Raw genomic sequence first — 25,546 nt, 5'->3', positions numbered from 1 at the left:
TTATTGTCTGACAAGCTATTAATCAGACTACTGCTATGTAATCTTTTCTGTATTGTCTGCAGGGGAGGCTGTAACCACAAATGAGGTTATAAACCAATTACTGCATCATGTGGGTGCCATGTGTATTCACCAGCTTAATCTCCTGGCTAATAGCAACAGTTTACCCATCACAACCTTCCTGGGAAAACAGCATCCAATCGAATCACACCATCTGAGCAGCATATGTGACATCATGGAGAAAGCCATGGTCAATGGAGATAAATGTATCATCCGCTGTATTCTTGTGGTGTTCCAGGTACTGAAATTCTTTTGCTGTAGATATATTTACACATGCTCAATTTAGTAGGTAATAATCTATCCATAGATCTGTAGAAAGACATGTCCCACAATGTAAGTATGTAAAGACGAGAGCTATAACTCTGTCTGCCATTTATATATGTACACTGGTAATATATGTCCTTATTTTAACTACTTTTACAGTATATAATTGTCTACTTGTTATTGTAGTACTGGCTAGAATGCATACCAGTCTACAGCCAGACCTATGTCCATGTCCCCAAATTATTGTTTTGTGAGAGGATTATCAAACTTCAGTAACCAAGAAACCCTCTTGCAGAAAATAAAGATATTAGCAGGAAGAGATGTCCACTTAGGCTGAGTCCTCTTATATTTTGCAAAGCTATAATATAAGATCAGCTAATATATTAATTACGTCTCATGTATTACTATTTTTTTTGTTAAGTCCTCAAATTCATATTCATTATATTTTATTAATCATACTTGATATCTATACAACCATAATTCAGTTACATTGAAGTTCATTTTTTAATGAAACTGAACTGTTCTGTGTTTGCAGGTGGTATTCAAATTTTTCCTTAACCCCCAAACTGAGAAGAACAGAGAGACCATCCGCAGGGCTGGGTTATTACTGTGGCAGTTGCTTATGGCTCCAAAGGACCAAATCTGCCCTGAAATTCAGAAGGAGGTCTGTTTAGCTATTAGGTAAGTTCTTTAACTATATGAAAATGTCAACTTTTATTCCATATTTTTAATAATCATTATATATAATAATCAAGTACTAAGTGTAACAATATGGTTACTTATGTGGGGCTAACATCTTTTTGGGAGTTCTGCTGACATTTTTACACTCCATGTGGTTAGGTCAATATTCACGTTTTTTGCATACATCTATAAAACCAAGTGGAGACTCAAATATTCATTGGTTCATAGACATCTTATAGACTTTAAAAACAATATGTGTCTCTGTAGTTAACACTAAGCTCACACAATTTTTTGGTCCAATATTTATTTCTCTCTCCATTATGGGTGGCACTTGAACCCTGGGGTTTATAGGCTCAGTATTGGAGTTTAAATTTGACTCTAAAAAGTCTAAACTCTTCCCCCTCTAGATAGTCTGCCAGGTTCTTCGGGTGCCTGCTGGAGTTGGGTGCAATTTTCTATATCTGTCATATGTTATGCTACATATATTGTTTGCAACTGAAAACCTCTTAAAACTTGTAGAATACATAAGTAGCACACATGTCTGTCTTGTTTTATGTGTTTGTGTGGAGGACATCTTTAAAAATCAAAATTGCATTTAACAGTTCTGCCCCTACAGTTATTCTGTTGCTTCTCATATCTGTAGCATATTGCACATGCATACATTTTTAGGGATTTGGTGTAAAAATTTGGCTAACTTTTCCCCCCATCATAGCAGTCATATTTTTTTAAAATGTAATATATTTTACAAGAGTGTGGGTGTGTATAAATAGACTGGTAGGGAAATGATTTCGATGATCTTAAAGTCATCTTCTTAAACCCATAACTAATTCAGCCAATGCCAACAGGGCAGGTTTGCCCCCTAACATGAATGCTACTTTAATGGGTTACTTGTGCAGTTTTTATTGTCCAAGGAAGTAATTGACCAAAGATAAAGTTGCCACTCACTCCTAGAATGAGGTCACGGGTGGCCCAGAACTTTGTGTTCTCGAACATGAGCACTAATGCCAGCGGCCCGTCCATGATAAGTGGATTGTCATCCTCTGCCTTAATCCTTTCCCTGCCATCGGTGGCGTTGGGTCTGTCCTTTTAAAATATATACTTCATCACATGGCACTCTCTCCCATAGCTATTGTCCACAGCTTAAAACTACAAGGCTCGGAGGCACATAGCTCGCATGTAAGTTGCAGTTGTGTCTGCTTGGCACACCTGATCACTAATTAGACACATGGGAAAATCAGTGTTATAAAGTTTGCTATCCACGTGCATAATAATTCCCCTGGTGACAGGCAGAGAACACTAGTCATGTGAGCTCTAGTGTATCGAGATTATCTGGGTTGAGGTTAGGTTATCTCTGTCACTGTGCCTCTAGTGTCAGAACATGTATTTACATGCTCAGACTCAAGATGGGAAGTTTGCTACATCACCGCCTATAATATTGATTGTTATCACTCATTTTTTACCAGTAACAAATTAAGAAAAAACAAAGTGGTAAAACAACAGAATAATAGTAATAAAAAAAATACTCAAAAACGTACATATCAAATTCATTATAGTCATTATGGTCAGATGCACTAAACCGCCATTACAGTACCTTGAAAAAGTCTTCACAATATGTTTTTCACATTTTTTAGCTGCAAATTCTGAAGTAGGATATTTTGGCACTGATTCATAAAGTATTGTGTACCCATTTAAGGCTCAAAAAATACTCTAAAACCTTTCCTTAAACTACTTAAAAGTAAAAAAACATAATGATTATTTTATTAAACATAAAAACAATCAATGTAATTGTGAGCTCACATTTGCACAATGCATTAGTTCAAGTATCATGTACGCTGGTAGTGCCTTATGTCTGAGCAGTGTTACCTACTCTGTGTTGTGTAAGAGGACTGCATTTGTACTTTACAGTTAATTTTTTCTTCTGGTGTTGTTTTTTTTTTTTTTTGCTTTTAAAAAAAATAAAATTCTGTATTGTGTGAGATGTTTTCCCTTTGTAGCTATCTGTTACTAGTGTATATATTCTAAATGATAACACTTCAGCTTCGTAAAGATGATCTCCACCCATGCTAGATATGGTCATGGTAAATTATAAGAACAGTATATCTAATAATTAATGGATTATGTGATATTCGTTTATCCCAACCTCCTCACCATCTGTCCATATTTTTACTGCAGCTTTGGTTTAAACATCTTGAACCCTGGAGAGCTTGAAATCAATAACTTACTTAAGCTGATTTTAACAGAAGGTAAGTGTTTTTTTTTTTTAAAAAAACCCATTGCATTGTAAAATGTATATAGTTTGTAATTGAAATTGACTTGTGTCCCTTTCAAGAGGGAGCTTCACTGACTATTTTATGTTTATATCAACCAAGTATTAATAAGATGATTGATTACATAGGTCTGTTGCCTTCTGGTGGATTTCAAGTTAATATTAAAGTTGTTTGAAACCTTCAGACCACAGAGGTTTAGACTACATATGTTAAATGAGTTTAAAAAGATAGTAGCCCAAGCTCACACATTGTCCTTCCAATTTTTACTATTTGTATAATTTATCAGTCTGCTAAAAATCTACTGGTAGTATTTTAATTTATGTAACAATGTTTCTATACTCTTAATAAGTTAGCCTTTAGTGCAACAGAGTTGGTGAGGTTTATGTGTAGTGTCAGACAGCAGTGCTTGGATCATCGTCTAGCTTGGCGGTTCCCAAAGTGTGTCTGGGGTGCCGCGGGCCAACCCTAGAAAAAAGAAAGAAAACAGAAACTTACTAATCCACGTGGCGCCGGGACCCAGCAGCCTCCTCTCTCCCTCCTCTGTCACTGAATATCGACGTCAATGACAAGCTGCTGCGGGAGAGAGAGAAGGCTGCTGGGTCCCGGCGCCGCGCGGATTGGTAAAATTCTGTTTGCTTTCTTTTTTGTATGCCTGGCGCGGGGCAGAGTGAGATGGATCGTAGCAGAGGAGGGGCAGTTCAGAGGGCAGAGGAGGGGCAGTTCAGAGGGCAGAGGTGGGGCAGTTCAGAGGGCAGTGGAGGGGCAGTGAATGACAGAGGGGGCAGTGTGCCTGGATGCAGAGGGGGCAGTGTGCCTGGATGCAGAGGGGCATTTTTGCATACAACTAAATAAGTATTTCTGTTGTGACCTAAATACTTGTTACAATTTTTTGACCCAACTACTTCTAAAACAGGACTGCTCAGTAATTATTTTGGAGGGGTGCCTTGAAAAAATTTGGAGACTCTAAGGGTGCCGCGAACTGCAAAAGTTTGGGAACCTCTGGCCTAGCTTATTATAGCTTAAATGTTACTTGAATTAAAGATAAAATTCTCCTCCCATATCGCATGGAGCAACCCAGCCCTAAGTATGCTACATGAAGCATCTTTATAGCTGTGTTGCATCCTTGTGATAGGGGAGAAACATTTCCCACCATTCCAATGTGTCAATATGACATTGATTCAGTACTTATGAACATTACACTCTCCTTTCGGGAAAAGCACAGTGTTTAAGCACTGCCATTTAGCACCATACGTAATATAGTTGTTTTTCTACCTTAATGTAACCGGGGAAACAATCTTTTTTTTTTTTTTTTTTTTTTTGTTTTTGTTTTAAAATAAATGTTACCTTTAAAGCAACTTTTCAGCTGAATTATAATTAACATGGGTTGTCTTTCACTAGATCAGTGGTGAGCAACAGGTGGCCTTTGAGCCTCATGCAGCCCTCCTAGATTTCACAACAGCCACCAGCGACTTCCTGCTTTATTGTCAGATTTGTTTGTTATAGTTTGTAACACTTGTATAAAATGCCTGCTTATATGGGGGACATTGGGGTATAGTGTATATTTATTCACTGGATTCCCTGCACAGAGGTTCTACGGTCATGTTTCTTATGGAGTACACTTATCTTCTTGTTTTTATCACTAACAGAGGTATTATTGAATTTTAATGTATAGAAATTCCTTAGAGTTCCTATATTAAACACATAGTTTGCTTGTAAGTGTTCTAAAATTTATATTCCTTAGTGGTGGTCGGCGGAATAATTTCCCTTTTCCAGTTTGCCAGCAGCCGTAGTATAAATATTTTTTTTTTAAAAAAAAACCAGAACAATTCTGCTCCTGCTGAGTCTCGGTATGGATATGCAGGGCACAGCACGGACATCTGTCTGCTGTTTGGAGCAGGGGATCGAAGGTGCTCTGGTGGTGCCTCTGCTGCAGCCCCTCTGCTTCCCTCTGGGGACCCGACCACAGTCCCCGCATGGTGTGCCCCGATATCCCTAGCAATGGCTGCACAACAGCAGTCGCTGCTTCACTGTGCACACAGAGGATGGCAGCAGGTAAGTGAAAGCCTTTCTCAGCACAGTGCTGAGAATGGTGGGGTAGAAGACACAGTGGGCCCCCTAGGTGGCTGTCTCTTACTGAAGGCAGCCATTACCATACTTAGGGGGCTGGGTCAGGTAGTGGTTACACCATGGTGTAAGCACTGGATTGGTGGAGGGAGCTGTCCTTCAGGACAGCTTCCAGTTCAGTGCTGGGCCCTTGGGGGGGGGGGGGGGAGTGCTGCTTTCCTCTCCCTGCACTTCCTCCCTGGTGGTCTCTCACTCATTACATGGCAGCCATTTTTGAGCTCCAGTTTCTCCCTTATCTGTCCCTTTGTCTTGTAAGGTACCGGACTGGGTAGGTTACCCTTACACTGTTGGGCATCTTTGGCTGTATAGCAGGCTCACTTTCTGGGCTTTAATTGTGTGCTGCTTATTTTTGTCACTGTTTGTTGTGTTTTGCCCCTTCTGTGTATAATTTTTCAGAGAGGGGGTGAACCTTATGGGTTCAGGCTTGGGTGGTATCTGCCATTGTAGCTCTAAATTGCTGTCTGGATGGCCAGTTGCGTATGCTTTATGCACAGCTTGCCAGTCTGGGGACCGCAACCTGTGATGCGCCCGGGTGTTCTACGCGATTCAGGGGAACCACCTGGGCTCGGTTGCTGACCTAGGCTGTGGCTCGGCTTGCCTAATTGATCCATATTAGTGGCCGTCCATTCTCCATATCCCGCTGCCTCTGTGGTTTGTGGGTGGGGTTTATGCTCTTAGTCCAGCTGGACTTTTGGTGACAGTTTCTGCAGAACCAGCCTAAGTACGTGGTCTTGTGACTTAGGTGCAAGGTTTGGTTTACAGTTTCCTCCTCCTTATGGAGGAGGTTGCATTCAGCTGCACATCCGTCCTCCTGTAAGCATAGGCGGATGGCAGCACCTCTGCTGTGAACTGAGTCAGATTCTGACTGTTCTTTCCAGGTGGCGGGTAATGTAGTTGGTGACTCTGAGGTTCAGAACTCTTCTGTGATGGAGGAAGTTCCTCATGTCTGTCAGGGGGGGGATGATTTCATACTGTACATGAAGTGTAGTCCCTAAGCCTACAAAGCTCTCCTTTTATTAGGCGGAGAAAGAGTTCAAGTCGTTTCCCTCTTCCTACAAGTTGCATGATCTATTCAGTAGGTCTTGGGCATCACTGAATTGTAAGTCCCAGAGGTTCTGTCGACAACAGTCATTTTCTATTTTCCCAGAGGTTCTGGTGCATAGGAGAAGACCCCACTGGTGGTTGCTCAGGTGCCAAGGTTGGCTAAGGTTGATTTTTCTTTCTTTTCACAGTGGTCACTGTTATTGAAGGCGCAATCTTTTGGATTGAGGTCGTCCTTAGGTTTATATTTTGTGGTGGCGGTTGTCTGCTTGCGCCTTAGTGTCAGCTTGAGTTAGTGTCAGCTTGAGTTACCACAGTTGTGGAGAGTTCATCCATTCAGCTGCTTCTGGGTTTTTTATCCTACTGGCTGAATTCTGACCTGTTTAATTGGTGCAACACATTCATAGCGTCACTGATTATTTTTGGGAATGCGGCTCTGGTTGTGACACAAATTGGGATACAGATATTTGTTTTTGCAGGCTCTGTTAGACGGACTCTCGTGGTAAGTACTGGGCAGCAGCTGTGAAGTCTTAAATGGGCTTTTTGAAACACTTTCTTTTTTCTGAGGGTGTTTTGTTGGCTATAAGAAAGGAAGGAGAATGTTGCACCAAATTACAAGAAGCTGATATCCGTTCTGTTCCTTAGTATTATATAATGTTCATATTAATTATATAGGTATTTTTTATTTGCTTGTGAACAAGGGTGCAACCTTAAACTTAAATAAAGTACTTGAAAGAAAGAAGAAGTTTATTGGCAAGGTGCACTGCCATTGGTATTCTAATGAAATAGTCTAATATTAAAATATAACTTTTAATAGAGAATTTAAGATAAGCCAAATATAAAAAAAACCCAGTTATAATGTATACAATGTTAAAATGCTGTCTGCACAAACTGTCTTCTCTATTTATGGGTGGACTTGCGCTATAGGCTTTATAACTGTTTTTTTTTTATGTTTCGCTTATTTTAAATTCTTTATTAAAAGTTATATTTTAATATTAGACTATTTCATTAGAATACCAATTATTGAAGCTGGCTGTGCACCTTGCCTATAAACTTCTTTCTTTCAATGTGTTTTGTTGGCTCTCAACATAGCACCATTATCGTTCAGGCTAAAGGAAATAAAAATACCTCCTTCCTGTTATAGCTCCAAAATTCCAGGATGGCCATTTCCTGGTCCTATCCATCTGCAGCATAAGTCGGCGGACAGACAGTTGGTGTGTCGAGCATTCTAGCTCTCCAGGGGTCTGCTGTGATGAGAACTTGTGTCTTTCCTTTAAGGGATTGGAGGTGTAGATACCGTCTGACAAATGTCACACGGGTGCTGTACCTATTCACCAGGGTGGCGCCAAGAGTTTTTTTTAGCCATGACAAAGACGCAGAGGCTCCTTCTGTGGGCCGAAGCTAGCTTTCAGGCGTTCATGGAAATCTTCTCCCAGGGGGAGGATGATGGGTAACTAGATTTCTCAGCAAACAGAGGATTCACAAAATTCAGTTTGCTTGTTACAGGATAAGAGATTCTCTGGCTGTCTCAGTAGATGCTATGTCCGTTCTTTGGCAGTTTACATTAGTTGCCTATTCTCATCGGTAGCCAAACTTCCAACAGTCTTGTAGCATGTTATAATAAACGGTGTTTCTGTAATCGGGTGGTCCCAGGTTGCCTTCGGACGGCTTGGTACACAGATATTTTTTCCGTGACATGGACGTCTGTCGTGGTGGCTGCTGCTAAGTCTGGACCTGTTAAATTCTCAGTTTAGAACGTCTGTCCTTAACGGCGTGGTTGGTATAGGCATGATCTTTCCAGCTAGGGGAAATTTGTCTGGGCGCGTTTTGCAAACCATGTTTCGGGCCTGCAAGCCAAGCTAAAATGTTCATCTTGTCTGGAGAGCATGTATTGCCTGGTGTGGATAAAGAGGGATATTCTATCTTTTCTTTCACATTTCCAGGTTGTTTTTGTTTGTGCAGGACAGACCAGCTGCTGGTTTGCACCTTATTTCCCTTGAGAGTTAGGGGTCAGAGCGCCTTTAGTTTAAAATTGGTGTTGCCTGCTTTTCAGCATTCCCCATTTCAACCCGTTGACACAATGGTTTTCATGTATCTGACTTGGATAACAGGTTTCCCGCTTAGTCATCTTATTGGCTAGAAGTGTTCCGAGATTGCAGCCATATCAAGTATGCTTCTTTTATTGTTTATTGGGATAAGGCAGTTCTTTGTCGTACACTTTCCTTATTCCCTAGGGTGGTGTCAAAATTCTGTATAGTGGGCAAGTCAGCCTGTTTCTAAAATTCATTGTGTTCTCTCAGAGAGGTCTGTGTGTGCTCCTTCGGCGGCGTGGCATAGTGCCTCCACTGAGTAGCTGTATCGGGTGGTCAATGGTCCTCCTTTTCACAGGTTACTCTGGTTTCATGTGTTTTCATCTAAGGATGCCAATTTTGGCTTAGTGGAACTTCGTGCTGTTTGTTCTGAGCGTCCCTACCCGTAATTGCAGCTTTGTGATGTCCCCAGTGTCTCAGGTGTCCCCCAACAGGATGTGGGAGAAAATAGGATTTTTATACCTCCGTAAAATCCGTTTCTCCTAGTCCATTGGGTGACACTGGGTGCCCACCCTTGATGCTCCGATTCCTCTCTATCTCTCTATTGTCTCCTTTCCTTTAATATAATAGTGCGCAGGCTGCATTACTGTAAAAAGTAACACGGCCAATTGAATTCCCCCCCTTAAAATGCCACACGTCTATCTCACCTACACTATACCCTAATGTCCCCAGTGTCCCCCAATGGACTAGGAGAAATGGATTTACGGAAGTATAAAAATCCTATTTTCTTTGATTCATCATCATCTATTTATATAGCGCCACTGCTTCCGCAGCGCTGTACAGAGAACTCATTCACATCAGTCCCTGTCCCATTGGACTTAACAATCTAAATCCCCTAATATACACACACATAGACCAAGAGAGACTAAGGGCAATTCTATAGCAGCCAATTAGCCTACTACAATGTTTGGAGTGTAGGAGGAAACCGCAGCACTCGGAGGAAAGCCATGCAAACAAGGGGAGAACATACAAACTCCACACAGATAAGACCATGGTCGGGAATCGAACTCATGACCCCAGTGCTGTGAGGCAGAAGTGCTATCCAATAAGTCACCGTGCTGCCCATTGTTTTATTTTACTAATATTAAGTGTAATGTACGGCTTTTTTGAAGGGTAGAGACCTACACCATGCAGCGCTTGAAGTATATCATGTTGCCAATCAATGCCCTAGATTATATTGTCCTTTGTGATCTCTATCTTCAAGCTCCATTGATTTTACGTAAACCTAGGAGGAGAAGATTGAGTTTGGAAAACGCATACGTAGTTTGAGGGGCACAGAATAAAAAAAGTACTATCTAGTTGCAGTGAGTGGCGTTAGATTTCTGAGAACACAGTAACTTCTATATTGACTTCTTTTCCACCTCTACTCTCCTAAAAAAAAATGCCCTGCGTAGGATTCTCCTGCACTGGTGGTGCTCTGATCTTTGCTTATTTTGTAGTGAAACAACTAAAATGTGTAATCAACAATAATGGCTTTTTCCTAGTAAGTGTAATCTAATGTTGTCTGACGTCACTCTATCTGATAGGTGACAGGAATTGTGGACTTTCCCAACTCAGAGATGTTATTTTGACAAACTTGACTGAACAGTTACAGAATAACAGGTTTGGAAGTGATGAAGATGAACATTACAGGTAAATCAGATACAAGGTCCATAGCGTTGATTATTAACCATAGTTGCTTACGCTCCTGGAATATCCCGGAGACGCCAACATTTTTAGGACTCTCATGAAAGCAGTGCAAACTCCCGCATCCAGCTCTAACCATTGATGAGGTGGGTGGGGCCGGAGCTTAACACATTATTCTGGCCCCTGGGGCTTAGCTGCACAATTTGTGTGGTCACGCCCCCATGAAGGATCCCCCTCCCGGACAGCTTGCTGAAAAATTTGGCAAGTATGTTATTAACTTCAGTAAATCTCCATATTCACTTTCTTTACAAATTTGAGGAGCAAACACTAGGTAGCTATAATTTCAGCACGTGTTTCTAAAGCAAAATACATTCAGTACACTACAACTTGTTACCATAAATCTGATGAATATTTGTGCCCAGGCTCTTCTGCAGTGATGTTAAATAAAAATCAAAACAAAAAAAAAACACCTTTCTAGCATTTGTATCAATTGTAAAATGTCATTTATGTTTGTGCATTGGTTTGTTTAGAAAATGTTATTTATTATGAATTTTAAGTGTTTCGATTATAGCTAAAATGTTATAGATGAAAAACACTTGTGACACCTACGTAAATAGTAGTGTTTAAGTGTCCGTACATAATACATTGCCAAAGTTAATATTGCATTGCTTTATGGGTAAAGTTGGACACGTTGTGAAATTGCAGTATGTGATCCCGATATGACTGCAATACCCAATAATCTGATCAGGATCAATTAAATCATTATCAGACATTGTAAAATGTCACTGGAAGAGGATTGCTGCCAGACTGTTTGGATATCTATCTTCTAACCACAGGCCTCCATATATGCTGGACTTGATCCCATAACGTGGCACACTTGTCCACCAGATGGATCACTTAATTTTGGCCAATCATGTGTTGCAAAAATTGGACAGTGGTCCTGATACTTGATGCTGGGTCAGGCAGCAGGATCAGCTTGTGTGTGGCCAGCTTAAGACCATTGTACTTGTATTGTTTGTCTTTTGGCTCTTGTGTTTGCAGAGCTATAAGTGTTTCTAGAAATATCCACTAGAGGTTAGGATGGCAAATAAATATCTAGCCAGACGTTTTTTTCTGATATGTATCTTTTTTTTGTTTTCTTGTTTTTTTAGGCTAAATGATGAGCTATTGCACTATATTTTGAAGATTGTTGTTCGTGAATCTTGTGTTCTGATCACCAAGTGCCAAACTGTGTCTAAAGAAGACTTCCAAAGACTCTTATCAACTGTGCCTGTAAGACCAATGCCACTCGTTTTTATTCCATGCTTAATCTTAGTTTAGTTTTGTGTGTTCAATCTTTAAGTGTAATATTATGTTGGATTTTTTTTTACTTTTTGATTTTGTGTATTTTCAAAGCCTTTTTTCAGTACAAGGTTGTAGGTTCTGTTTAGGACTAGCCAGTTTTACTAGGACACTGAGGCACTCGCAACATACACACATTCAGTCATCTAACTGTTAATGTGAACATCAAATGTTGTTCATTATGCAAAAATATCTGTGTTCACACAAATTATGTGTAAAAAAAAAAAAGTACTTACAAAATGTATTTTTTACACTGACTCACAATTGGTGCAGTAGTGTGTGCATATATAGAACAGTTTAGTGTAAAAAAAAATTTGTAACTTTGGCTATAGGTTACTACCCTGTCAGGAACATTTTCACCTATATGGAACAATAAAATTGTGAAAGTAGTTCTACTAGGAACCTTTTGTGCAAAGCTATAAGGCTAGTTCACAACACAGTTTGTGTTTTTAAGACGTTATTAGACTCATGAAAAGTGCATTAAAAATAGGACAAAGAGTCAATGGTGCCATAATGCTGTGTTTAAAGAACACTGCGTGTCCAATATTGCTTAATGCCATACTTGAGTTAATGTGCTCTACACTGCAGTGTGTGTGTTAGTTTGCATGTCTTACCCATGTTACCAACACTTGTGTGTATGGACTTGTGGTGCCTTTTATTTTAGTACTTATTCCTTTGCCTAATGCTTTATATTTGGTTTTGTAAAATAAATTACAGTAACTTGCATATGTAAAATGTACTCGTACCAGCACTTTCAGGTTTCAGCTCTACAGGGTGTGAGGGCTCATCTTATAAAAGTTTTTGTGTGTTTAAAGGTTGCCTCTCCATGCCTGCGTTATTTGATGGCTGTACAAAATCACTTCCTTAGTAACACTGTCTTAATCAAACCTGATGAGAATGATGATAGTGACAGCTCCCTGCAGGGGGAGACATTGAAGGTACAGGTAAACACCACATTTTATTCTAATAATGTTTTTTTGTTTGTCAATGTAAGTTTTATAACATTCCATTGATGTCTGTCCCATTTCATTGAAGCATACACTTGTAAACTATTCTAAGCATCAAGCACCTAAAGTAACATACAGGTAATAGTAATTAATTTTAAAGATGTGCGCGGTCTTGCAGTTTTAGCATACATATACATTCTTGTTACCCTATCTTGGCAGATTCTACAGGAAAACTTATAAATTAAAACCTGGATTTGACAAGGTGTTTCAAGATAACCATGTGCATTTAATATCTTAAAATATCTCAAAAGCAAATACATTTTTTGTGTTTTTAATTTATTTCTGCGTCTATTTTAGGTACTGTTTTTTCCCTTTCTGCCCTTTTCATTTTGTACTACTCCTTTGGACAGTTGTCCTAATTATCCAGAAGAAGTATCATGCTTTTTCTGTGAGTCATTTTAAAATTAACTTTAAGCAAGTTTACATGGATCCGGCAGCATCTATACAAACCATTCTCAAGATAAGGTGGTTTTTGGTGATGGGTGACTCCCCAAGTTGAGGTTCAATTTTGAGACAGTAGAATGAGGCAGTGCAAGCAAGGGGATTATATGGTGTTTGATTAATGAATGACTACAAGACCACTAAACCCCAAAAAAATACATTTCCAGATGTAAATAATGAGGTTAAATACATTGGTTTTATTTTGACATTCCCCTGCAGCTCTGTTAAAGTATTTAACTCTCCCACTTCAGTACAGACGGCTGAATCTTCTTTTACATCTTTAAACCAGTGTCCTAATGTGATCTGATATTGGTCAAAAACTGAGACTGCAGACATTTGATTTGTTGTGATTTCACTGGCCCTGCCCCGTGTTTCCACATATCCGCACCGTGCATTTTTCATAGCAAGTCTACAGAACAGTGTGTCACACTCTGCTTGCTGATTTGGAGAAGCCCTTCTCACCTAATATAGCAACCTGCTGCAAAGGGTTGAAAAAGACCATAATGAACATACTTTGTTAAGTATAACTACTCCAGTTATTTAATATATATTATTCAGCGCAATAATACAAAGCCTTTGTCATAGATTACTGTAAAATAGTGACTTTCCTTCAACTTCAGTAACAATTGAAAGACGACATTACGTTCAATTTAAATGCAAGTGCTAAACCTTTAATATGTTTTTGGAATTATTACATGATTGTAACGAGTTAATCTCATACACATTTTAGGTTTCAAGGTCTTTGAATTAAATTTACTGTAACTCATTAACTATGGATAACAGGATTAAATGATTGAATTGTTATCGTTTTTCTTTTGTTAAAAGTGCAGCACTTTTAAACAACAGATTTGGTTAGTAAATCTCAAAGGCTTTTTGCTTTCAGCTAATGATAGAAAATATCTCCATTTACCTAGGAAGTAAAAGGAATGATTTTAGAACTGTATAAAATTGCACCAAAAATGTCAGTCATATTATTTTTATAACCATATACTTACTAAAGCTGTAAATGGTGTATAAAAGACCTACATACGCATACTGAGTTAGTACATGGTTATGATTCAGCCCTCGTATGCTTCGAACATTAGGGGCCACTGAGAAAAAGATTGTTAAGGGATGATACATCTGCCACAACAAGGTTGGCCTTAGTAATGATTCAGGGTTTGGAGATTGGGATTTGTGTTTGGTGGTACTTCATAAAAGATTTGGTGTGCGTGAAGAAGGATTGGGGTTGCCCATATGAAGAGGGTGTTTTCAGGGTTTATTATAGCTTTGTAAGGTAGGATAGAATCTGATATTTTGTGGTAGTGAATGCTATAGGTGAGATGTTTCTCTGAAAAGTCTTGTAAACAAGAGTGTATTAAGGTTGCGTGATAGTGGACTATACATTGGATGAGGGGACTGCTTAGGAATAATAGTAATAAGGGAGAAGGTATTGTGCAGGAAATTGCAGCACAGCAGATGAGGCAGATGAACATTGCAGTTGATGTATTTTTAAATAATTAGACACGTTTGCTTGAGGGGGGAAAGAAGAAGACAGGTCTTTTTTTCTCTTTGCAATCTTTCACAATCTTCACATGGGTTAGTCACAATGTCATTGGGCTTTAGGGTCACCTGGTCTGATATGCTAACACACACATCAATCCTCACAATTCATTTTTAAAAAAATATACATGATATTTTAGTAGTTTTAAGACACTTGCTTTTCACAGGATTTGTCTATCATATGTCTAAATTGTTTTTCATTTTGCCACTTTGATGGCCACGGTCTGTCAAGTTGTTTTGTTCTATGTTCCCTATAGAAAGAGACCTTAGATTTGCAAACACAAATTCAGTCCTCTGTACAACATGTCATGCAAAGCAATCTTAATTTTGCCAAGAATGTTTTAGATGTTTGTTTTTTTATTTTGAGGCTTCATTACTGGTTAATTTAACATTTCCTGCCTGAGGAACATTGGGCTGGCAAATACACTAATATCACTGTACAAGTACATTTACTTACAAGAATTGAATACTAATGATGGCTGTGGGTTTTAATTACAGTCTTGTGGTATCCTCTGACCTACAGACATCACTAATAAATAGTTTTAAACGGTTTTCTTATCTTCGTTTATTTTCAACTGTTTAAATAAGAGTATTTATAATTGGCTCTAATAAGACTTACTACATTTTGGTAGTTAGCTCAGCCACATATGGTTATCAGATGTGTATTTATTAATTTTTGGGTTTTTTGTGTGTGTTTTTTCTCTTTATTTTTAGGAACTGCAGACTAGCATTTTGGGGTTGGCAACCCAAATACTAACTGGGTGTGATGAAGTTCTGGAAATGCTACAACGAGTCACAACCGCTCTTATAAACAGTGATCTTCCAGACAGGGATATTAGGTGTGCAAATATACTGTCTTGCTTATTGAAAATGCTACAAAACATCAAATGTTTACCAAAATATTTAATATTTTTTTAAAATTTTTTATTTATCAAGTAATGTACACATGCTCCGTTCAAGGTCCTAAAATAAACATATTGTATAAAAAATGCACATGTATGGTTCTATTAATAGTGATAGAAATGAAAATAGAAGAGTATTTCACAATGTAACTAAAGCAGAAAGAGAAAAGCTATGGAATTATTTCTTTAAACAACTTTGTGTTATATCCACTATTATGTGTATTGCAATCTTTACATTTGAACTGCAAGATAATGTATGTTTTAGAGATACATTTTCTTGCTTATTGTAACAAATGGAGTGCTTTGCCTTATGACCTGCAGTTATTGCTCATTTTATCTATATAGGGCATTTCTTTAAAAATAAATAAGGAATGATTAAAACTACAATTATAAAAATCCTGCAGACTGGCCAATATGTTTATCCTATACCAGGTTTGACTTGGAGTAGGACAACTATCCATACATAGTGATCACTCCCAGAGGCTTTTACCAAACTTGTCATTCTCAAATTCTAAATTACTCAGGGTGGAAGTAGTCTTTTAATCACTTGGAAGTGCCCTACAATATATACCCCTATACTACATGTAATTATTTCCTAGATACACTATAGCAGATTGTATCTACCACTTGCCTACCACGCATCCTTTGGTGGATTGGTTGTATGCAGTCCTCTATCTCTGCTTGGCCCCTATTGGTCCATCATAGCACCAACATCATTGGCTTCCAACTGTGCCACATGAAAAGCTTTTTGTGCTACTCTTTTCGTCTGCTGATATAGGCCAATTTAAATAACTAGCTGTATTAATTGGGGAATTTGTTAACCATATATTTTTATTTTAGATTAAAAGGTTTAGAGCAAATTACGAAGTCCACTATGCTTGGCCATCTTCTCCCAGTTCTTCTGACATCCCTCATGCACCCCAATCTACAGACTTTAATGATGGCAGATGCCCTGATGCCCCAGCTGGTACAGCTTGTTCTCTACACAAGTCAGGTAATGCATGGAAACATGTCTTGTCATTTCCTTATTGTTTACACTTTGTGTGATGACCTCATTAGGCACTCGTAATAAAACTATAATGCTGTGTTCCTCTTATTTTTTGCTGGAAAATAATTGGTTTAAAGCCAATAAGTATGCTTTGATGTAAAATAAAGTAAACATTTTGTGAGTAATTTATATATAATAACCTATAGAGCGGTGGTTCCCAAAGTGTGCGCCGCGGCTCCCAGGGGTGCCGCGAGCCAGACATAGAAAAAACCAAAGAGCACATAAACTTACCAATCAGTGCGGCGCCGGGACCCAGCAGACTCTTCTCTCCCGCAGCTGTCACTGAATATCGACGTCAGTGACAGCTGCGGGAGAGAGGAGTCTGCTGGGTCCCGGCGCCGCGCTGATTGGTAAGTTTATGTGCTCTTTGGTTTTTTCTATGGCTGTCTCGCGGCAGAGGAGTGAGAGGGAGTGTGACAGCGGGCAGACAGAGGGGCAGGAGTGTGATAGCGGGCAGACAGAGGGGCAGGAGTGTGACAGTGGGCAGACAGTGGAGCAGACAGAGGGACAGGAGTGTGACAGCGGGCAGACAGAGGGGCAGGAGTGTGACAGCGTGCAGACAGCGGGGCAGGAGTGTGACAGCGGGCAGACAGCGGGGCAGAGGAGGGTGACAGGGGGGCAGAGGAGGGTGACAGGGGGGCAGAGGAGGGTGACAGGGGGGCAGAGGAGGGTGACAGGGGGGCAGAGGAGGGTGGGACAGCGTGACAGTGCAGAGGAGGGGGGGACAGCGTGACAGTGCAGAGGAGGGGGGGACAGCGTGACAGAGGGCAGAGGGGGCAGTGTGTCTGGATGCAGAGGGGCAGTGTGTCTGGATGCAGAGGGGGCATTTTTGCATACAACTAAATAAGTATTTATGTCCTGACCTAAATACTTATTACATTTTTTTGACCCAACTACTTCTAAAACAGGACTGCTCAATAATTATTTTGGAGGGGTGCCTTGAAAAAATTTGGAGACTCTAAGGGTGCCGCGAACTGCAAAAGTTTGGGAACCACTGCTATAGAGAATATATAACATAATAGTAACAATTTTAAGATTTAAATTCATTATACTTTTTTGAATAGTTTGATCTCAACATTGGATCTTTAAATAGTTAAATGTATTTACTGTAGTCATCATCACCATTTAATTATATAGCGCCACTAATTCTGCAGCGCTGTACAGAGAACTCACTCACATCAGTTCCTAACACACACACACACACACACACACACACACAGATGCACAGACTAGGGTCAGTTTGTTAGCAGCCAATTAACCTATCGGTATGTTTTTAGAGTGTGGGAGGAAACCGGAGCACCCGGAGGAAACCCACGCAAACACAGGGAGAACATACAAACTCCTCACAGATAAGGTCATGGTCGGGAATTGAACTCATGACCCCAGTACTGTAAAGCAGAAGTGCTAACCAGTTCAACTTTATTTACAATTTAAATGCCAAGCTAAATGTTATAGGGATGTTATGCTGAGAAATTAATACATTAGAAAACAGTATCTTTCGTGTAGAAACACATGCTGAATAGAATACTTCCTTGTTTACAAGGTACTTAGTTCAAAAGTTACTGCTTGGTAAAATAAGGCAAACCTCTTACTAGTTTTTATGATTTTTTAATTTATCCAATAGTTGGCAGTGTTTTTAAAGTTTTTTGTGGCTCATAATTCATTTTATGAATTAGGAATATCAAGAATGTCAGCTTTCTTAAATTTAAAGTAAATAACCAATAATTCTTATTTCTATATTTTTTTACTTTTAATATTTATCCCAGCATGTCTCTATCTACAGACTGCCCTGCTCCTGAAAACCCAGTGCACAGCTTTGGCAGACATTGGTAGTTCTCCAAGTGGAATTTCAGACCAAAAGAGCAAAGTATTCCCAGACAACAGGTAATATTTACTTATACTTATAAGGAACTACAAATAATTTAGTGTTATTGATTTTCGTTATCTATGTATTTATTTCTTCAACATACAATGAAGGACACAGTAAGCAGTATTCATTCATTGACCCCGATACAAAAGATCAAACAAAAGGTCCTTGTTAACCATGGTCAGTTTGAGAAGTATCCTTTGTGACAGGAGTTTGGCCTTCAATAGCCAGGCATTACTTTTTTTTTTCTTTTTTTCGTGGTGGCAGGCTAGTTTAATGCTAATGTCAGAAATACAACTATTGCTGATATTAGCCTGACAGCATCGACTGACATTGTCTGTATTATATACATGTATACTGTAACATATCCACCCTTTTTCTTACCTCATAAACAAGCAGCAGGGAGAAAAAAAGACTGTCCCCGGGTACCACACACATCATGTTCCTTCTTCAGGTCATTCCTAAACTGTGAACACAATAATGACATCCAGTCAGTGATACCAAGAAAACAGTGTGGTGTATGATACCCAGGGTCATCCCGTCTTCTAATGCCAATGGCATATGCGATATGAAGTGGGAGGTGAAATGAATTACAGGGGCAGGGGATAGCAGTGACGACACATACAGGAGTTCTTTGTTTGAGTTCCGTTTGGGGGGGGGTGCTCCAGACGTTCTTTGGAGGCACTATAAAGGTTTGCCCTGCAGGTTAAGTTATAATAGGGCTGTCATTGGATGGTGGTAGGTTATTTCACTTGAACTACTAGTTGGGGGACACTGCTTGTCTTGGGGTATAGAGGGTGCTGTGTGGAGTAAGGCACTAGAGATCTGTCTAGCCTGCTCCCCTCTATGCCCCCCCCCTGGCCACTGTCTTCAGGTTCTTTTAGTGCCTACAGGGTAGGACACCTTTTTAGATTAGCCTTTTTTATTTTTCTATTTTGATTAGAATAGGTTATTTTGTTGTTGTACGAGAACAGCGGTGTTCAATGGTGAATGTCGTGATTGGCAGTGAGAGGGAGTGTCTAAGGCGCTTTAATGCCGCCCCCCCCCTCACAAGTGCTGGTCCCCAGGAAAAGTGTCACTCGGCACTAAAAATGTGTCTGGAGACCCACCAGCTGTCTAGGGCAGCGTGGCAGACAGCCCTGCAGCAACTGTCTCCCAGGCAGAGTAGATGTCAGCGCTGCCTGCGGTTTGTGCCTGGTTAGTCCCCCGCTCAGCGATTTTGCTGGAAATCAAGAAAAATTGTCTGGAAGCCCAGCAGTGGAGGTCAGGTACCAGGGGCATGTTACTGGAGTGAAGCTGTGATGGAGAGAGCAGTCCTCACTGGTTCTAACACTGTGGACAGGCATAAACAATTCAATGACGCCCATTTTGAGATTAAAAACTGCCATTTTACAGGGGAGTAACTGGCATTTGGGAACGCCCCCCTACTTTCTCTGACATTTTGTTTTGCCATTACAGCCTGCTGTCACAAACACACAGAGCTCCCTAGGGACAGAGAGAGTAAAAGAGAGAGTGAATTTTCAGTTGGTTATCTTAGTAAAGGGGGATTTGTCTAACTGAATGTTGAGATTGAATGTTATGCTATCTTTTCTTCCTAAGTAATTGATATATATCTATTTTTTCTATGTGTTTGGACACACATTTACAGCGGGTTAAAGAAGTATTGGACAGATCAACATTTTTCTCAGTAAATATATATTTAATGTGGCTATTGTAATGAAATTTACACCAACATGTCAGCAACAACCCTTGCAATCCACACATGCAAATAAATCAAACCATAGATGTCCATATATATATTTTTTTTAATTTAAATATTTTTATTGTTTTTTTTTAAAAAAAATAATGAAACATACAAAATAAAGAGAACATACAAAGAGAAGCAATCACAAGTATAGCTCAGTCAAAATCAGGAGAATTATCCATATAAGTAGAACACAAATGACATCATATATGCTAAACTCATTCAGGGTTACAAATCCGATATGCCCACGCCTGAATGATTACACAGATACAAGAAAGGGGCCCACTTATTTTACCCCATGAGCCATTGTGGCCCAACTGGACAGGCCATGCATGTTGCCAAGTATGTGACAATTGACATTAAACGTTTGACATTTGACCTGGGGACTTGTAGACTTAAGTATTCAGGATCTACTCTCTCGGGGAATTAAGTGCGTATCAGGACTCGAGCCATGTATACCATATGGCCTTAAATTTCTTTAGGGCCTGCCTGCTGGTATACACAGACCTCTCATGCCCAATAGTAGTGTTAACCAATGCTTTCCAACTTTTTATCGTGGGACTTGCTGGAGCCAGCCAGAGTCTCACTATGCTGACTTTTGCTATCATAAACAAATGGGAAATATAGAGTTGTCAGCTTGCTAACCTTACCCTTCAGGCGAAGCCCAAAATGACATGTGGCCAGTGACCGTATTGGGATGTCAATTCCAGTTTTTTGAATACAGTGAGTGACCCTAAGCCATAAACTTTGTATGTGTGGCACTCCCAAAGAAGATGCCAAAAGCTACCAATTTCTGAGTTATATTTCAGGCAATTGGGAGTATTATCAGGGCAGAATTTTTCCAATCTAGTAGGGGTCAGGTAAGCCCTGTGTAAAATGAAAACTTGTATTTGTTGGAACTTTAACTATGATGTATAACCACTAGAGCTGTTGAGGATAATCTCCCAGTCCTTATCAGTTAGAGGACCTATATCTATTTCCCACTGGTTTCTCAAGCCATCCAAATCTCCCATCGTGGATTCATATAGAAGATGTGAATATATAAATGAAATTAAAGCCTTGTGACCTAGGGTCTGTAATTGGTATACAAAATGTAAAAATAATCCCTGTCGGCACTCCACACTTAAATCTATGCAGCCAAAATTCTTAAAAATAGGTGTACACAAACCTAATAAACAAGATGTACAATAGAGAGTTATTAAGAATTCTAGCGCTGGATTTTACCCAAGGCTCTACTAGAGACAAGCAAATAGGTGAAAAAAATGTGAGAAAAAGAATACTTATATTTCTCTTTCATCCAGTTTTGGGGGACACTGCTTACCATGGGTTGTGGAGGGGAACACAGGGAGTTGGCACCTAGCTAGTTAAACTTTAGCACTGCTGACAGACCCCCTCCCCTCTACAATCCCCCCGCCTCTTCCTCCTCAGTTTTTTTTAGGTGCCCATGGAGTTGGGCAGCGTTTTAGCTTCTGCTTTTATTTTTATTCTCTCTACACTCTCTCGCTCTCTCTCTCTCTCCTTACTCAGCTAAATTTTACAATTTAAGCCTGTGTATTTGGTGTGCCTTCCTTTATAAAAATGTCAGATAAAGGAAAGGGCCCTATATTTCACATGTTCAAAATGTAAGGTAAAATTACCATGTGGGCAGAAGGACCCATTGGCGCTCTACTCTGTCTGCGAAGCAGGGGTCCCCACTGTACAAACACAGCTTATTTCAGCCCCACTGACGGAGGAACCGGCCTGGGTGGACTCCCTGACACAGTCGGTTTCCTCTTTAGCACAGATGGTTTTACAATCCAATCAATTGCTATCTAATGTGGCAGCCTCGGTGGCTAATAATGCTAGTACACCTTTGGCCCTCCCCGCTACCTCAGATTCTATTGGAACGTCTATACCAGGACCTTCCTCATTACTCACGGACCAGGCCCCTGTTCCCACAGTACCAGCATGGTCCGCAGCATTTATAAAGGGTTTGGATAAACTAAACCAGTTACTTGAATCCCAAAACATCCCGCCTGCTAAAAGGAAGCAGCCTAGATCCGCTAATACCCTTATGGTTCTTTCAGACTCTGAGGGGTTTTCAGAAGAGGAGGGGGACATAAATTCTGATCCTGACCAGGTTCAACCTTTGGAGCAGGAAGAAAACACTAAAAGCCAATTTATTGATGATTTGGTTTTAGCGGCAAGACAAGCATTGGACCTCCCAGAACCGGAGGATCCCACTCCTAGAGACAGAAGTCTCTTTAAGAAGGCCAAAAGGAAGCCTATCCGTTTTCCCTCTTCTGTAGAACTTAAAGATATTGCAGAGAGAGCCTGGAAACAGCCTGATAAGAGGTTCTCTGTTCCCAGAAGGTTCTCTTCCCTGTATCCGTTGTAGGAGGAAGATGTGGCTCGCTGGGAGAGTATTCCCAAAGTGGATATTCCAGTAGCCCGTTTGCCCAAACACACTTTACTACCAGCCCCAGGGTCGGCAACTCTGCAGGATGCCAATGATCGCAGAGTGGAATCCCAGCTGAAATCTATATTTGTGGCTGCGGGTTCTTCCTTTAGACCCACATTTGCTTCAGCTTGGGTTGCTAGAGCAATGGAAGCATGGGCAGACCAACTGGCAGAGGCCTTACAGGACTCTGAGTTACTTCCCCTGGCTTTGCATTTGAAAGAGGCATCGGGGTACCTTTATGAGGTGGCCCAGAACACAGCGTCTGTATCCTCCTCTATTCAGGCTGCATCTATTTCAGCAAGAAGGACGTTATGGCTGAAATCCTGGGAAGGAGATGCGGAATCAAAAAGGCCCGTTGAAACCATTCCCTTTTCAGCAGCAGGTTTGTTTGGCCTGGAATTGGATACTATGATCTCACAGGCAACAGGTGGCAAAAGCACTTCCTTGCCGGTATTCTCTAACAGGAGCCGGAACCCTCGGGTCAGCTCCTTTCGTCAGCCCTTTTGGGCGACCTCCTTGCCTAGAGGACAGTTTTCTAGAGGTAGACATCCAAATGCTCGAGGCTCATCTGTCAGGGGAAGATCCTCGTTTGCAGCTAGGCGCCAGGCCTCCAAGACCCAGGAGAAGCCTGCGTCCCGACGACCACTCTATTCGGCAGGAGGGGGCGCCAGTGGGGGGACGTCTGTCTTTGTTTCAGGAACGGTGGGCAGCGTCCTCCCAAGATCCTTGGATTTGGGGCATTATATCAAGGGGGTACATGATAGACCTGCTGGGCTCGGTACCACATCGTTTCTTCATAACCCCGCTACCCCGAGATCCAACAAGAAGACAATACTTTTCGACCCATCTTAAACCTAAGGAACCTCAATGTGCACTTACGGGTAGACAGATTTCGTATGGAATCCCTGAGGTCGGTGATAAACGGCTTGGAGAAGGATCAGTTTATGGCGTCCATAGACATAAAGGACGCATACCTCCACATTCCCATTTGGAGCGACCATCATAAGATTCAAAGTGGGGTCCTACCACTATCCGTTTCGGGCCCTCCCCTTCGGCCTCTCTACAGGGCCGAGAGTTTTCACGAAGATCATGTCGGTGATGGCAGCGTGTCTTCATCTACAAGGAGTTCAGGTCATGCCTTATTTGGACGATCTGCTCATCAAATCCTCCTCAGAGGATTGCTTACGTCATCACTTATCCCTCACTCGAGGGCCATGTATGGCTGATAAACCTAAAGAAATCCCAGATGGTTCCGTGTCAACGCATGGTTTTCCTAGGGCTCATCATGGACACCAGCCAGCAAAAGGTGTTCCTGCCTGCCGAGAAGATCGGTTCTATTCGGAGTATAACAACTCAGGTCTTCTCCCAGCCCCTCAATACACTTGTGCATGCGGCTGCTGTGAAAGATGGTGGCCTCCTTTGAGACCATCCCCTTCGGTCAAGCTCATTCTCAATGTTTTCAGTGGGATCTGTTGACGAAATGGTCAGGATCCCACCTACGCTTGGATCTTCAGAGGATCTCACTGTCTCCGAGGGCGAGAGAATCGTTCCAGTGGTGGCTGATTCAAGAACACTTGGCGGTGGGCAGGTCCTTTGCTCCATGGTCATGGATCATAGCCACAACAGACGCCAGCCTGAGAGGTTGGGGGGCGGTAGTCCTGCACCTCAGGCTCTAGGGGCTCTGGTCAGTACAGGAATTGGCCCTATCAATCAACACGTTGGAGTTGAAGGCAATTCTTTTAGCTCTTCGGGGGACCCAGACTCTCCTTCAGGACCACCCAGTCAGAGTTCAGTCCGACAATGCCACGGCTGTGGCATATGTCAACAGACAGGGAGGAACCAGGAGTGCAGCTGCAATGCGCGTTGCAGCTCAGATATTCCTTTGGGCAGAACAGTACGTTCCAGCAATATCGGCGGTGTTCATTCCAGGAATAAAAAATTGGGAGGCAGATTACCTCAGTCGCAATGCGATGATGCCAGGGGAGTGGTCCCTCCACCCGGAAGTATTTCGGTCTCTAGTTCAGAGGTGGGGTCTTCCGGATGTAGATCTCATGGCCTCCAGACACAACAGGAAAGTTCACAGGTTTTGCGCAAGGGCAAGAGATCCTTTAGCAATAATGGTGGACGTGATGTCCATGTCATGGGAATTCAGGTTGGGTTATCTATTTCCCCCGATTCCCATGCTTCCCAGAGTACTCAGACGAGTGAGGCAAGGCGGCCGGCCGGTGATTCTAATAGCTCCCTCATGGCCGTGTCGAGTGTGGTACGCAGACATAATATCCATGGCGGTGGGCCAAGGATATCGTCTTCCGGCATGAGACGATCTTCTTCTACAATGTCCTTTTCATCACCAGAATTTACCTCCGCTCAGTTTAACAGCATGGCTGTTAAAACCAGGCTCTGGAGGGCTTAGGGGTTTTTCCTCCAGTGTAGTGAACACTATGATGCGAGCTCGAAAGCCAGTTTCGGCTCGTATCTATCATCGAATCTGGAAAGCTTATATCAGATGGTGTGAAAATAGAACATGTCACACATCCTCCTTTCGTCTCCCTCGCTTATTGGCTTTTCTTCAGGATGGGCTAGAAGCAGGGCTTCGTTTAGGTTCCCTAAAAGTTCAGGTATCGGCACTTTCACTCTTTTTTTCAAATGAAATTAGCGGATTTGCCGGACATCAGGACTTTCCTTCAAGGGGTCTTACATATTCAGCCTCCCTATGTTCTGCCTACAGCACCATGGGATCTTAACCTGGTACTGGATATGCTTAAAAGGCCTCCCTTTGAGGCTTTACTTGAGGCAGATTTTAGGTGGTGGAAGGTTGTTTTTCTTTTGGCAATTGCATCGGCACGCAGGGTGTTGGAATTGGGAGCTCTGTCTTGCCGGGAACCATATCTGTTTTTTTATGAAGACAGAGCGATTTTGAGAACGATTCCCTCCTTTATTCCAAAGGTGGTGTCATCCTTCCATTTAAACCAGGAAATTGTAGTTCCGGTTTTCTCATCTACTTCTCAGTCTGATCTGCAGTCTATGGAAAAGTTAGATGTGGTTAGGGCTCTCTGCATTTATG

General features: G+C 41.2%; 1 protein-coding gene across 2 annotated transcripts in view; it reads left to right on the top strand.

Moving 5' to 3' along the window:
* The window catches only part of HECTD4 (HECT domain E3 ubiquitin protein ligase 4), a 236,234-nt gene that overhangs the window by 51,927 nt on the left and 158,761 nt on the right, over positions 1-25,546 (top strand). The window contains exons 12-20 of one of the 2 annotated variants that reach the window (XM_075178495.1): positions 63-295; positions 857-1,002; positions 3,175-3,245; positions 10,051-10,156; positions 11,302-11,422; positions 12,307-12,429; positions 15,196-15,320; positions 16,224-16,377; positions 18,215-18,315. In XM_075178495.1, the coding sequence (XP_075034596.1) occupies positions 63-295; positions 857-1,002; positions 3,175-3,245; positions 10,051-10,156; positions 11,302-11,422; positions 12,307-12,429; positions 15,196-15,320; positions 16,224-16,377; positions 18,215-18,315 (1,180 nt within the window). Of the gene's footprint in view, positions 1-62; positions 296-856; positions 1,003-3,174; positions 3,246-10,050; positions 10,157-11,301; positions 11,423-12,306; positions 12,436-15,195; positions 15,321-16,223; positions 16,378-18,214; positions 18,316-25,546 lie in introns of both variants that reach the window. The other variant, XM_075178494.1, reaches the window with a different exon arrangement.

This window comes from Mixophyes fleayi, chromosome 1 (assembly GCF_038048845.1).
Source record: "Mixophyes fleayi isolate aMixFle1 chromosome 1, aMixFle1.hap1, whole genome shotgun sequence".
Taxonomy (NCBI): Eukaryota; Metazoa; Chordata; class Amphibia; order Anura; family Limnodynastidae; genus Mixophyes; species Mixophyes fleayi.
The sequence above is the reverse complement of the archived record's forward strand: the minus strand, read 5'-3'. Positions and strand labels throughout refer to the sequence as shown.